Source organism: Lotus japonicus, chromosome 1 (genome assembly GCF_012489685.1).
Source record: "Lotus japonicus ecotype B-129 chromosome 1, LjGifu_v1.2".
NCBI classification, from domain to species: Eukaryota; Viridiplantae; Streptophyta; class Magnoliopsida; order Fabales; family Fabaceae; genus Lotus; species Lotus japonicus.
The window spans coordinates 324,094-337,825 of NC_080041.1; the positions used below are offsets into that span (position 1 = coordinate 324,094).

The 13,732-nt window shown below is 35.7% G+C and overlaps 1 protein-coding gene across 1 annotated transcript; it reads right to left on the reverse strand.

Moving 5' to 3' along the window:
• Positions 1-586: 586 nt before the first annotated feature.
• LOC130732823 (CMP-sialic acid transporter 4-like) lies at positions 587-10,972 on the reverse strand. Its single transcript, XM_057584810.1, has 15 exons — positions 10,762-10,972; positions 10,637-10,673; positions 10,467-10,542; positions 10,263-10,374; positions 10,104-10,183; positions 9,331-9,406; positions 9,098-9,198; positions 8,641-8,712; positions 8,144-8,192; positions 8,009-8,050; positions 7,521-7,642; positions 7,218-7,277; positions 6,011-6,059; positions 1,082-1,176; positions 587-812 (listed from the first exon to the last, which is right to left on the reverse strand). Exons 1-15 carry the CDS (start codon positions 10,786-10,788, stop codon positions 761-763), a joined length of 1,050 nt encoding a protein of 349 aa, XP_057440793.1. The 5' UTR covers positions 10,789-10,972; the 3' UTR covers positions 587-760.
• Positions 10,973-13,732: the final 2,760 nt, after the last annotated feature.

Consider the following 13,732-nt stretch of genomic DNA (forward strand, 5'->3'; position numbering starts at 1 on the left):
TGGATAACTCAATGATCAATCCGAACCTCGTATCTTTTAATGATCGGGCCGGGCTCAACCCGACCCTAAAAACTTGGGCCGGGACGGGTTGGCGGGTAGGGTCAGGTCTTGTACGCCCCTATTTTTCACACCCATCCTTGGTTCCCTTCATAATCGGATTATTAGCTCATTACGTAGCCCTAATCCTAATTCCCCTATCATCCTTGGTTCCCTTCAGAATCGAGTCAGTGAAATTAAATTATGGCAAAACCTTCGCATCCTCTAGGAATTTGGCAGTTTGTGGTGGAATTGTGAGAGACCACTATGAGGGGTTTGTTTTTGCTTTCTTAAAGAGGATTGGGTCCTGTTCTACCTTGAAAGCTGAGTTGTAGGGGATCTTGACGAGTTTATGTTTGCACAAACAAAGAATTTCAAAAAGTAGTCATTAACTCGAGTTCAACTGGTAGCATCTAGCTTTTGAGCTCTGAGTGTGCAAGTTCATATTCTTGTGTGCCATCTTTGAAGTGCCAAATTAAATTTAAAATAAATACATCTCCACTTCTTTCTTTGATGACAAATTCACTTCGATACCCGTTCACAAGCAAAGGAATCACAAGTTTTCAAAATATTACTTCTGTCCTTGTTGAGATATACTGAAGATAGAATTTAAAGTATAAACTACGACTGAACGTACAATTTTAAAATATACTCCATTGAAATGAAGCTAAAAGGAAATAAATCTTTACAAAAATGTGTCGTCAAAATAGGAGCAAAGTCATGATTATCTTTGCATCTTCCCAGCAGAGTGCAGATAAATTGCAACAGATACAACACTGTAAACATAATTAACAAGCATTAAAAGCTATTGCATTATGGCATGCATATCAAAATGATTCGTTTAAAAATCTAACGCAAGTTAACACTAGCCAGAGCCATCAAAACCCTCAAGAGTTTTTAACATTTCAATTTCAGTTGTTTGATATAATGTGATAAATTGCTGTTCTCCGTTACTTCCTATTTCATGTGTATGCATTATTGGGTGATGGGAATACAAGCAAAAGACACAGCAGGCGAATTCATAATATAGTAAACAGCAACTTACATTGTGCCAAGGAAGAAGGCGAGGGAGAGATGGAAACCAAATAGGAACACAGAGACAACTGCCGTAAGAAGCATTGCCACTGAAGTAGAATACACCTATGTAAATTGGAAAGTTAATCACAAATTTTACTTCCACCACAAAGGCTCTTCCTTATCCTAATAAAGGAGATCTTATGTTCGAATAAACTACCAAGAAACAATTCTAAGCACACATATATTTGGGATTTGATGTAAAATCTTTACCATAATGCAGCTCTAAACAATCGGCATAGAATAAATAAAACTTAAGTGCAGTTAATTAGATGAGATCCAAAATTCTACAGTTATTATTATATGACAAACAAGTTCAAACTTCCAACTCATCTAAACTAAGGCTTAATTGCACTTTTGGTCCCTGATCTATCATGATTGTGTGATTTGACTCCCTCATGTTTAAAACGAGCGATTTTGATCCCTCAAGTTCTAATTTGTGAAAATTGTGTCCCTCCGTTAAATAGTCGTCCAAATTTGGACGGAAGTTGCCACCTGGCACTATTATTTACACCACCATGACGTGTATCTGCTAATTACACCACCATCCAAATTTAAAAATCTTAACTTATTTAATTTTAATCCTAATCAAATTATTAATCTCTAATCTTCCTCCATCTTCATCTCCATCTCCAAGCAATCTATAACATCAACAAAAAAAACAAATCCAAAAACGAACAAAAAACACAAATCCAGAAAAGGAACGAGTAAAGGAATCCATTGAACCATTGCTTTTCGTATCATGGAAATCTCAACTTTCTAGACACACATTTGATATATTCTTCATTCATCACACTAAATAAAATCAATCTTCATTCATCTGACTGGAAAAAAAATCAATTTTTAACCCTAATTTATCTAGAGCACGGGTGAAAGGATGCAAATGGCCAATTATTTGACCCAGATCTGCTTTTCACCCAAAAATTGTAATTGTTTTCTTCCCTGAACAAATTGGCAGCCGCTCAAAGAGAAAGAGAGAACGATTTGAGAGAAAAGCAAAAAACAGAGAAGAAAGGAAGAGGGAGAGAGCGATCGAAAAACGAGATGGAGAGAGCCAGGATTTGCCTTTGGTTTAAGGATCGATATGGATCTATTTGGGTTTGCCCCATCGGTGACAAACCCACACCCCCCACATTCGAATCCGACCCAAATCAAACAACAAAATCCCAACATGAATCTGTTAATCATCAAACCCAGCAACTAGTTTTTTTCTTTTCTATTTTGCAGAGTGAAATTCACATTGATGTAAATCTAGTTTGTCTCATTTTGGATTTCTGAGTTTTGGATTTTTTTTTTCTAGGTTGGGTTCTGGGTTTGATGATGGAGATTGGGTCTTCTGAAAAATGTTGGTGTCTTCTGAAAAATGAAGAACAGATGAGAGGTATGGAGAAGCTGAGGAAGAACGTGATAGATTTTAATTTCATTTTTTGAATTTTTAAATTTTAATTTTTTATATACTGAAGTGACACCCAGGTGGCGTACTTAGCATAGCCACGCCATTAATGAATGCCAACTGAGCAACTTCCGTCCAAATTTGGACGGTTATTTAACGGAGGGACACAATTTTCACAAATTGGAACTTGAGGGATCAAAATCGCTCGTTTTAAACATGAGGGAGTCAAATCACACAACCATGATAGATCAGGGACCAAAAGTGCAATTAAGCCAATTGGAAAGTTAATCACAAATTTTACTTCCACCACAAAGGCTCTTCCTTATCCTAATAAAGGAGATCTTATGTTCGAATAAACTACCAAGAAACAATTCTAAGCACACATATATTTGGGATTTGATGTAAAATCTTTACCATAATGCAGCTCTAAACAATCGGCATAGAATAAATAAAACTTAAGTGCAGTTAATTAGATGAGATCCAAAATTCTACAGTTATTATTATATGACAAACAAGTTCAAACTTCCAACTCATCTAACCTCTGGATATCCTATTATAATTTGTTTTATGAAATCTTTCAAAATATAGAATGAGATATAATGATACAAAGATAGATAGGGAGAGAGAAAGATTAAAACTCTAACCATCGTAACTTTCATGTCAGAAAATGTCTAAAAGAAAAAAGGAGAAAATGACCACACTTTATACCTCCCAGTTTTCCTCTCTCACGCTATCCCAGCAAGGTCTGTCAAGATCCCTAAACCCTGATAATGCTCATTGTTGATTGCCAAGAGCGATATTTGGGTAGGAAACTAAACATATTGTAGGCTTCTTAACTGAGTATGTTATTTTTGTTACAAACAGTAGAAGTAGAACATCAGATTCTGACAGCAGATGCTGATATTGCAAAACAACTAGTGGCAATCTCAAATGAGCATTTGCAGAACCCATCATAAATCTACCACACTTATCCAGCTCTGGTTGGTGCGATGATTTGGATAATGGTTTTAATTAGCAAATCCTGGAAGGTTTTGCCCAGTAAAAGAAAACCAACTTCCACCGGAGTTAATGATACAAACTAAAGCAGAGAGCACTAGCTATATGACCACAATAAATGAAGCAGAGCAAGGGTGATAAAATTGTAACTTTAGGTAAGAGTTTAAACTCTGTTGGCATCCTGACCCGTATCCTGATTTTGCAGCACTTAGTTTTGTTATTGAACTGACGTGTTCTCATCATCTTTGTCTCTTCAAAGTTAATCACGTTTAAGATACCTCCGTAGATGGGAATTTGAGTTCTCTACCATTCTACCCCATGCTTTTATTTTGCTAAGGCGATAGACCTCTTATCTTCCTTATTTCAGAAGATATAAAAATAAATGTTGGGAAGTGTCTCCTATTCAGGAAACATGTCTCCTATTTAGGGGCTGTACATTTGATTTCTATATATCCTATTTGTTTTCCTGCCTTTCAAGTTTCTTGAAATTAGAGATTGTAAATCATGTTATATATATTCAAACATGCTGAGGATTTCCTGAAGCAATTTATTTAGAAATCTTTTCTCCCTTTCAAATTATATTGATAAAAATTACTAATAAAATAAAGAATAACAGGCAGATTGCGATGAAGGTTAGATGAGGTAGGAAGTTTAATACATTTTCCATTTAATTATTCCAGAAACTTAGAGTAAACATCTAATGACCTTTGTTAGAATATAATATAAAATCATTCATGTGGCTCTTACCCAACAGCGAGCCTCAATGACCACGTGGTTTAGAGTTCAATCATTGCCGCTGCCATTATCTAATAAAAAATAAGCACATGGTAGGCGGGCTTGTGCATTATCTACGCTTCGAGCCCAAGTGAGTTCTTGCGTGAGGGGGGGTGTTAGAATATAATATAAAACCATTCATATGCCCCTTACACAACAGCTTAAGCTTTTGGGATAATTGGTTGTTTGACAACAATTACCAAAATTAAGTCGATAAAGAATAACGGGGATCCCTAGAAGAACAACAATATCATACTCTCCAGATAAACACAGAGATACAGTTTATATATGATAGGTACCAGATGCATTTGAGAAAGAAAACAACTATGTTGCTATAGTATGAATAGATCAACTAGAACTGAGAAGAATTCTCAGTTTAGCTGAGGAAAAACAAGAAGATATGTGTATACTCTCAGGCAATTTTAGAGGATTGCCTCTACCTCCCCAATTACTAACTGTATTTCAGCCTAATTTCCCTCCTTTTCTTCCTAAGGTATATATTTACCCTCTCTTACCCGTGCTCACACCAGCTTTGCACACCTCTCTCCTATGCCAGCTCAGCTAGTTAGTTATGCTGAGTGGTATTTTGAGTGGCAACTTCAATTACTCCCCATTCTATCCTTCCTGGTATAAACCTGGGTAAATCTAGGCCTAGTGGTAACTGGGTCAGCAGCAACTGGGTCCTTGTTTTAGGGTTCGCATCAATATAACTCAATTCCAACAACATCAAGCACTGTTTTTTATAGGGGGCGACCCCTAATTGCTAAGGTATATAGCCATAGGACGGTTAAGGGGCAGGCACAAGCGCAGGGAGTTAGTTAGTTATTTGGTTGGGAGAGAATTGGCTCTCGAATTCCAGGCCACGTATGGTTTTAGAATTTGGGAGACCTAACTCAACCCAAAAGCTAGCTCAAAAGTTGAGGGTTGCTCTACCAATAGGCCCTGATATCATATTTGATAACACCGGTAGTTGCAACAAACAGTACAGAAACAGAGAAGGATTCCCTATCCAGAATCAAGATGATCCTAGTGTAGGTAGGGAGAAGATTGAATTGACAATTTGGGGAAGAATAAGGAATTAGGGTTTACAAGTGATCCCAATGATCACACTGGTTCCATTACAAGATCCCAAACTATATTTCCAAGAAAACTTCCTCACTGCTAACTGTTCCAGCTGGCATAACTGCTCTACCAGTTCCAGCTATCAACCCTTGACTATTTATTCTAATAACACTTGAGTCCCTGAATTACTACTACTTATTCATTCTAGTCCTCTTCCTAACATAGACATGTTTCAAGGCTGGTTTATTACCCTTGGACCTATCAATATTAGAATTTGGGAGGCCTAACTCAACCCAAAAGCTAGCTCAAGAGTTGAGGGTTGCTCTACCACTTATAAAGGCTATCTATGTCATAACTCTAGCCAATGTGGGACTTTTAACGGTGACTATCGAGAGAATTAATCTCTCTTCTTTATTCAGTAAATTTCAATCTTCTTTCTGCACCAATCAATTTTACAGTCATTTGACTATTTTTATAATCAGCATGCATGGCCATAAACTCCATAGACAAACAATTAAAAGGTTACTTTGGATCTAGCTTGATTCATCATATGAATAATTTCAATTATAAGAAATCCCATAATCTTAATCTCATGAAAGTTTCAAATTTCACCGATGATTATAAATATTATGCAGTAAATATATGACAATACACCATCATAAACCCAAGTCTCACCTTCACAATGTTGTCAGCATACTTCATTACCATTGATACAGCAATTCCACTGCACAAAGAAATAACCGTGTAAACACATTATAATAATGCACAACAGGAAAGGATGAGAAGTGAGAAGAGCTAATCTTGACCATCCAATCATGAATGAATGGTTAAGATTAACTCCTCTTGTACTCAACAAATACACCCCAATATTTAGATATGCATATTCATAGTGAACAAACACATTTGTTGTCCTAATGTATTGTAGTTTAGACATTACACATGCCAGTGTGTCTGTGTCTATCTTGTGTCTATGTCTGTGCTTCATAGGGCAAAGAGCACAAAGAAAAAAGAGAACTTGATGATTAAAAGGAAAACAGCTTAGCAATTAACAGTTGAAAATTGAAATAAGGCGGTTAAGGCCTGTTTCGTGCAGTGGCCACTTAGAGCCTGTTTGGTAACTTCCATAGGAAATCAAGATTGCACGTTATGAGGTGCTCAACGTTAAAGGAAGAAAGGAGCTCTGTTAGCGTCAACAAAAAACCAAACATGCTATAATTGTGTTAGCATGCATCATAACACGTGCCATTTTGTTCGGATATTTTTCCAAGAAGTAAAAGTGTTTTTCGATGCATAAAAAAGAATGTTAGAAAAAGTATGTTGTAGATAGTTTCCCGTTAAGAAAATGTGTGTTAAGTGTTCCTTTATAATACTACCCATTTTGTTATGTCCATTTTAGTAATTTTGACCCAAAAAGATGTTTCACTTTATTCTATCCGAACAACATTTATTTTTTAAAACTAATCATTCTTTTAAACTTAATTCCATGGTTGTTAATTGCGCGGCATAGCGGCATGGTGTGGCGGATTGACGGCCGGCCGCGACGGCAGAGGTTGTAGCGGCGCATGTTTCGCATAGTGTTGGTAGCGCGCACGATTGCGGCCATTTTCATGTGAGGAGCAGCATAGCGGCGCAAGAGGGAAGAGAGACCGAAAACCGTAGGCAAACTGAGGTGAAAACCCAAATTGCCCCCGGATTTAAACATTTGGTCAAATACTTTAAGTAAAGAAGCTCCAATAAGTGCTCATTGATCCGTACCTAGACGGGCATATTATCACATGTCAGTGGACTGGATCCCAACATCTAGATAAACAATTATGAATGCCAATTTAGGAAACCCTCAGCTTTTTAGAGAAATTTATAAAACACATCAGAAAACATTTACCTGAGTGCATGGTTGAAAATCATGAGAACGGTGATGAACGAATATCCATGGAAGAATCCCCTGAATATGGAAAATATAAGACATAAGGCATGTATTATTGGCGGGAGAAATTAGGCCTTATAACTACAACGGCAACAAGTTTGATAGTTTATACTACTTGTTGCTGATTTATAAGTATTTGTTATCCATTTTTATGACAAGAAAATATATCCTTCAAGTATGAACACCAGAAAATAGGAGCAAAATAGTGAGAGAAGACCAAAATGATGCAAAACCAAAGTCTGAAAGAAGAGCTTGAATTACTTGTTCATCACTGCATCGAAATCTTGAACCAATATTGCAACAGCGTTGAAACCCATGCCAAAGACATACAACCAGAAATTTTGAACATTTATGTTTCGAGAAGGACGCTTTTTAATAATAGCCTGCCAAGATAAACCATGATCAATCGCTAAGAATTAAATTTAGAACCAATGACTATTTAAATTTAGCTCAAACATTGATAAATTTAGAAAAACTTACTATATAATTTTAACTTGATACAAAAAGGGATTGGACTTTAAACAATTTTTAAGAACATGCCATCATTTATAATAAATTCCATCTGTCAAAAAGAGCTCAATGGTACAGAGTACAATTTTAGCAGTGAATTGGAGTGGAGTGCCATCTCATGAAACCTCAAGGAGTTCAATGTATACAACAGTCAAAACCGCGATTGCAAATGTCATATATGGATCATTTTAAATGACAGATCATTCAAGATTTAGATAACTTCTTTTAATTAAAAGTACCTCAGTATATACTCCTGCAAAACCACTCAAGAGAGCCATGGCCTGAAAAGGAAAAGCTCATCTTGGTCATATTCAAACCATAAACTTAGACTTCATATTTTTTAGGTTAGATCACCAAAAAGGTTAAAAACTCACAATTGCCATCACCCAACCTTGAAAGGGAGTTTGAAGAACATGGTCAGAACTGCAAAGGCAGAGTAATTTTTTCAGACAAATTTAACACATAGTTATTGTGTTTTAGGGTTTAGATGAGGAAGGAAAAAAGGTTACACCATATTTAACACAAATTTAACATCACCTAACATAGTAATTTTTTCACTAAAGTATGAAGCTTACACCATATTTTATTTGGTAAAAGAAGTTCTTGTGTTTTAGGGTTTAGATGAGGAAGGATAAAAGGAAAAAACAAGACATAGACTAATAGGAAATCCACTTGATAGTATAAACCCTAAACCCAAAAGGACCTTCCAGATGGACTTCATTTGTTTGTTTTACCATAACTTGTATGTAAAACATTTCATTAGCATGTATATTAATAGAGAACATGAAAACAACAGCCACAGGAACATAATAAGGTCAATATACTACATAACATAAGTGATGGCCACATGTTACGCTTAAATTAGTCTTACTTCGAATTCAGTTGAGCCGTAGTGCACCCAGCAGTGAGTAGAATAAAAGCAGCCCACTGAATCTCACTCAACCTGAAATGTAATCAGAACACAATGCCAAACAGCCACAGTAACCATTAATTTTGGTGATGTAATCAATCATATTAAAATCATGATCGAATGAGTAAAATAATCCCAGGTAGTCATTAGGATTCAAATCACTTAATCTTCAAAATAAAGAATAATAGCATTAGTTTTGTTCGTAGAACATTTCCATGATGCAATGAGCAAAGGAAAAAATGAAAATAAGAAGAACATAGGGAGATTTTCCAGCTAATTTGGGTCCACTGACCACATGAAAGCTTAGAATACAAAGTATATGGCACTGCCTTGATCCTTCAACAACAGTTACTATGATGAACAGAGAATTGAAATCGATTTTGTTTTGTCAAGAGAAAAGAAAGAAGAAATGTCCAACCTCTTTTTAAGTATAATTCTGTATAGGACACCTGTACTTATAATATTGAAGTTCTTTAATATCTGATAGCCTGGAGCATCTACATATGCAAAGATGTAGTACTGCCATAAAATTAAAAAGTTAATACACATTATACAATCATATTACCGAAAGAATCAATACATTTGTTGCAATAAAAAAGTTGTAGAATAATCCCATTGTCACCATAACAAACACAACCATTCATCACCAACCTGAAGCAAATTTTTGACAAGGTAAAGTGCTGCTGGAATAGGATACACTATAACTTCGTCTAATGTGGTAGTCAACCTAAAGGCACAATGCACATGAAGTAATTAAAATTCATTCTCTATAAACAACCAACAAGGAAAACGTTAAAGCTTCAATAAAAAGGTGAAGCTGCAAAATGCAAATACCTGAAAACAGCAAAATTTAAGTGGACCCACTAGCCAACTCAAAATACAATAGAAGGGTTAGGCTCTAGCCTAATTAACTCCTTCCTCCTAAGAAAACCATTTTTCAGCACCCGCCCCCCTCCAAATACACCACATAAAAAAATTGAATTCTTTTCAAAAGTCAAATATCAAATAATAGTAACAGCAGTCATGGGGAATACAGTTTAAAATCCCTTGAATGTGGCTTTTGGCTTATAAAGTTACCTTATAAGATCATATATAACCATATGGTTTGATTACATTGTGCAGTTGGCTTGCTTGTATATGACAAAGAAGTAAGTTGTCAATCAGATTCACAAGGTAAACAAATACCTTTTGCTGCTATGAATTACCTATTCAAGGTTTTCTATTTGGAGGTAATAAGGAAACGTGACAGTTTGCAAATGCAATTCAAAGTGAAATCAATCCAGCTCCAAAAATGTAAAAAAAAAAACTTGACAGCCATAGACAAAGATACAATGTACTGCTGATATATTCCAGCCTTGCTCCTCATTATTGCACGGTAATAAAACAAAGTATAAGAGAAATCTAAATAAAAAGAAAAAGGTCACCTGTTGTCATCAGTGACACCTTCTTTATTCCATATTCTTCCCAAGGCCACCAGGGATATAGCACATTTTAAAGTCTCCACCTATAAGCAAAAGAACAATCAACATAAATCACATCTAAATTGAAGGATTATCTCCATAAGTTATGAAAGATATCCTCACCATAAAGTTGGCAGTAGTGACACTATACTCATACTTGCCAGCTCTCTTGGACCAAACGATTAGAATGGCTTGCGAACTAGTAAGAATAGTCAATGCAAATGTAACCATTGACCTATATCATTCAACAGGGATAAGAATTAAGAAATCATCAAATAAAGAATTGTCCAACTATACTACGCCATTGCCAACAACTTTCATTCATACTTGCGCTTCCACTGTACTTGCGTTCTGTGGCTGTCAACTTTGGTTTCTCCATCGGAGACCGTATTGTTAACTGCGACTGGAAACACGAGATGGATTTTTAAGCTAAGCTAGTGCAAATGCAACAATCCAATTCCAACCTAGCTAGCTAAAGAAGGGAATAACAAGCATACCGGCCACGCTCTCAACGTCCGAATCCCTAACTTTATCCTATAATCAAAACCAGCATTGTTTTAGTTTCAATTGAACAAATCAGTGAATGAAATATTCTAATTCAGCATCAACACAATCACCTCACCTCGTCTTTGATTTTCCTGTACTCCATTTACAGAGATCTGCGCTTCACTCTGACGGTGACTTCTGAATTAGAGAAAAAGAGTTCAAACTCTGATTACTTCTTTCCCTTTATCCATTGCAACAAAACGGATCTCACTATAACCAACCCAGTCTCTGCACTTCTGTAAGCCAACGAGTCTAACCTCAATTTTCATTCTCCATATTATTATTTCATTTTTTCACATTTGCTTCTTTTTTATTCCCTTCATAAATATAAATTGTCTGTAGATTTGTTTTTCACGCATGTTATTTATTAGTTTCTTTTTAATTATTAAAATCCTCTTTAACAAAAAAAATTACTAGTCACACACTTTTTTCACTTCCTCACATTTATAAGGGTTACGTGAGATTAATGAAGAATGGTCCAGGGTTCGAACCCTGAGGAAAGATTAATTTACTAACATTAGTAACAACTAACATTTGCCTATAAAAAACCTTCCTCACATTTATAATTTTTTAGAACTCAAAATTCTGATTTCTATTAACTTTTTTTTTTAAAGTCTGATTTCTATTAACTTGAATACCGAGAAGCATAATTATAGATTTATGTTTTGGAAAGGAAAAACTTCAATTTGGCAGCTTTAAAATTCCATATCACTTTAAAAATAATAATCCATATCAGTATAATTTTATATTTTTAAAAGTTTAATAACACTTTTGGTCCTCACTTTTGCTATATATGCAAATTGAGTCCCTTAATGTTAAAAATAGCATATTGTATTTCCAACGTTAGCTTTCATCAACAATTTTTGTTCTTCCTCACTTTTCCATCCAAAAACTAATGTTTTGTGGATTTTTCTAGAAAAAATCATTAACTTTTTCATCTTCTTCATACATCCTTACATTACATCTTCTTCATTTTTGTGCTAGAAAAATAAAGTGCTCTAAACCCAAAAAATCGAACTAATTGAGAGACCAAAGATTAAATCTTACGTATTGGATAAGACCAAACTTCTTGTACAACTCCATATATCAGTTACGATCTTCACTTCCACCACCCTTCCCACCCTCCCACAACCTTCCGTCATAACCACCACCACCAGATCTTACAGTTGTCATCTTACCTCAATTTCTCGACTTTGGGTTTCTGCCCATGAACCACAAACAACAATACTATGAACAACGGATGTCAAGACCCCATATTTTAAGGCAATCTTACTTGAATCCACGAATATCTAGAACCCAAATTCGAACCCAAATCGCATTAACACAGGTCATGTTAAACAATCCCCCAACATCAGTGTGAAACCCACAACTGTTGCGATCTCTACCTCTCCATCAGAATCTTATGTCTTGTATTCCACCCCGCCGCAAAAACAATCGAGTTGTGTTGCTCCATCAACGGACGCTGAGAGCGCTCCACCACTACTTCAAAATCTCCAAACCCTAATCCACAATCTTCCACTTTAATCGTTAAAATTGAGAACATGGCTTGGCCAAGGTGGGAAAGAAGGGGTTTTGAACGAGATGAGGAAGGGAGGAGGTGGTAGATGACGAGAGAAGATTTGGTGGTGGTGGTTATGGCAAAGGGCGAGGACGTTGAAATAAAAGCGAGTGGTGGAGAGGAAGATCAATGTGTTTCTTTATGAAGAAGCTATTTAATGGATTAAGTTTTTTGTTGAGTTTTATTTTCTGATTTGGTGGTGGAAATGAATCAATTGTTGGAATTTGTAATGTTGAGTGGTAGGAGACAAAAAAAAAAAGATGACGAAGATGAAAATGAAGATATGAGGGATTAATGTGTTAATTATTGGATGTGGAGTCAATCAAGTTTGATATTGAAGTTTAATGTAAAACACCTATGTCACGACCCGCTCTAGAACTGTTACCGGCGCACAGACTAGCAACAACCGAACTCTCAAATAGTCTGGCAAGCCTAAGGATGAAACCACATTATGGGTACATAAAGTGAAGCATCAAGTTCTATCAAAATTCCGACAGAGTTTCCTTTGTACTTTCAACACCAACATAACCAAAATAATAAATACCTGTCATAGCATATATCTAGAAACTCAATAACCAGATATTACATCATATCAAGATAACACCCATCATAGCGTCTCAAGGGTACAAACCAAACAAAGCGCTAACATAGTGAGTTTAATAACTACAACTCAAAGCAAGAAAACGACTCTTTATCCCTATGGCTGCATCATACTGGAGTCGGAAAAAAAAAGAACAATCTAGCCGCCGCACAATGGAAGCATACCAAAACAATGATAACTCCTGGGTAACTCAGCAAAGCCCAAAAATCTGCTACACGGGGTCTTGTGAATCTAAAAAAGATGAAAGTAATGATGGGGTAAGTCACAAAGACTTAGTGGGGCATAATAAATAAAGTGCGCGGAAAGGAGAAGCACTTAGGGCACAATCATTAAAACCATACATGAACTTAGGTACCATATGTATAAGTATATAAGAAAACTTTAAATCAATATTCTCGTGAACATTTTTATATTTCTGAACTTTATACACTTTCACACAAGCTTTTAATTTGAAAATTGAATAATAAAACTACGAGGTAGCTCCATCTTTCATCACTCACTAACAATAACCTCCATAAACTATATGCATATAGGCCGCATTATCTCTCCGTTACGACAAACGGTGCATTTCTATAAAACATGAATTTTCATAGGTCACATTATCTCTTCGTTGTGACGAATGGTACATATGTCGCATTATCTCTTCGTTGCGACGAACGGTATATATATCGCATTATCTCTTCGTTGCGACGAACGACTTTCCAAATTTAAACTCATCACAACTTTACAAGTATAAGATTTAATAGAAACATAATTTTAAGCTCAGCTCAAATACTAAAAAAAATATCAATGCACTACTCATGAATCTAAGCACCAATAATGGGTAACGAAAGAGATTAGGCAAAATTCCCCAATTTATTAGACTTAGGGTTTTAGAGAAACTCATGA

Bases quoted from the DNA above. Each gene is read 5' to 3' on its own strand.
- LOC130732823 (XM_057584810.1), bottom strand. From the start codon at position 10,788: ATGGAGTACAGGAAAATCAAAGACGAG. The intron at 10,184-10,262 runs GTGAGGATATCT...TTTTGCTTATAG, and splicing joins TCACTACTGCCAACTTTATG to GTGGAGACTTTAAAATGTGC. The intron at 9,407-10,103 runs GTGACCTTTTTC...TTGTGCCTTTAG, and splicing joins GGTGTCACTGATGACAACAG to GTTGACTACCACATTAGACG.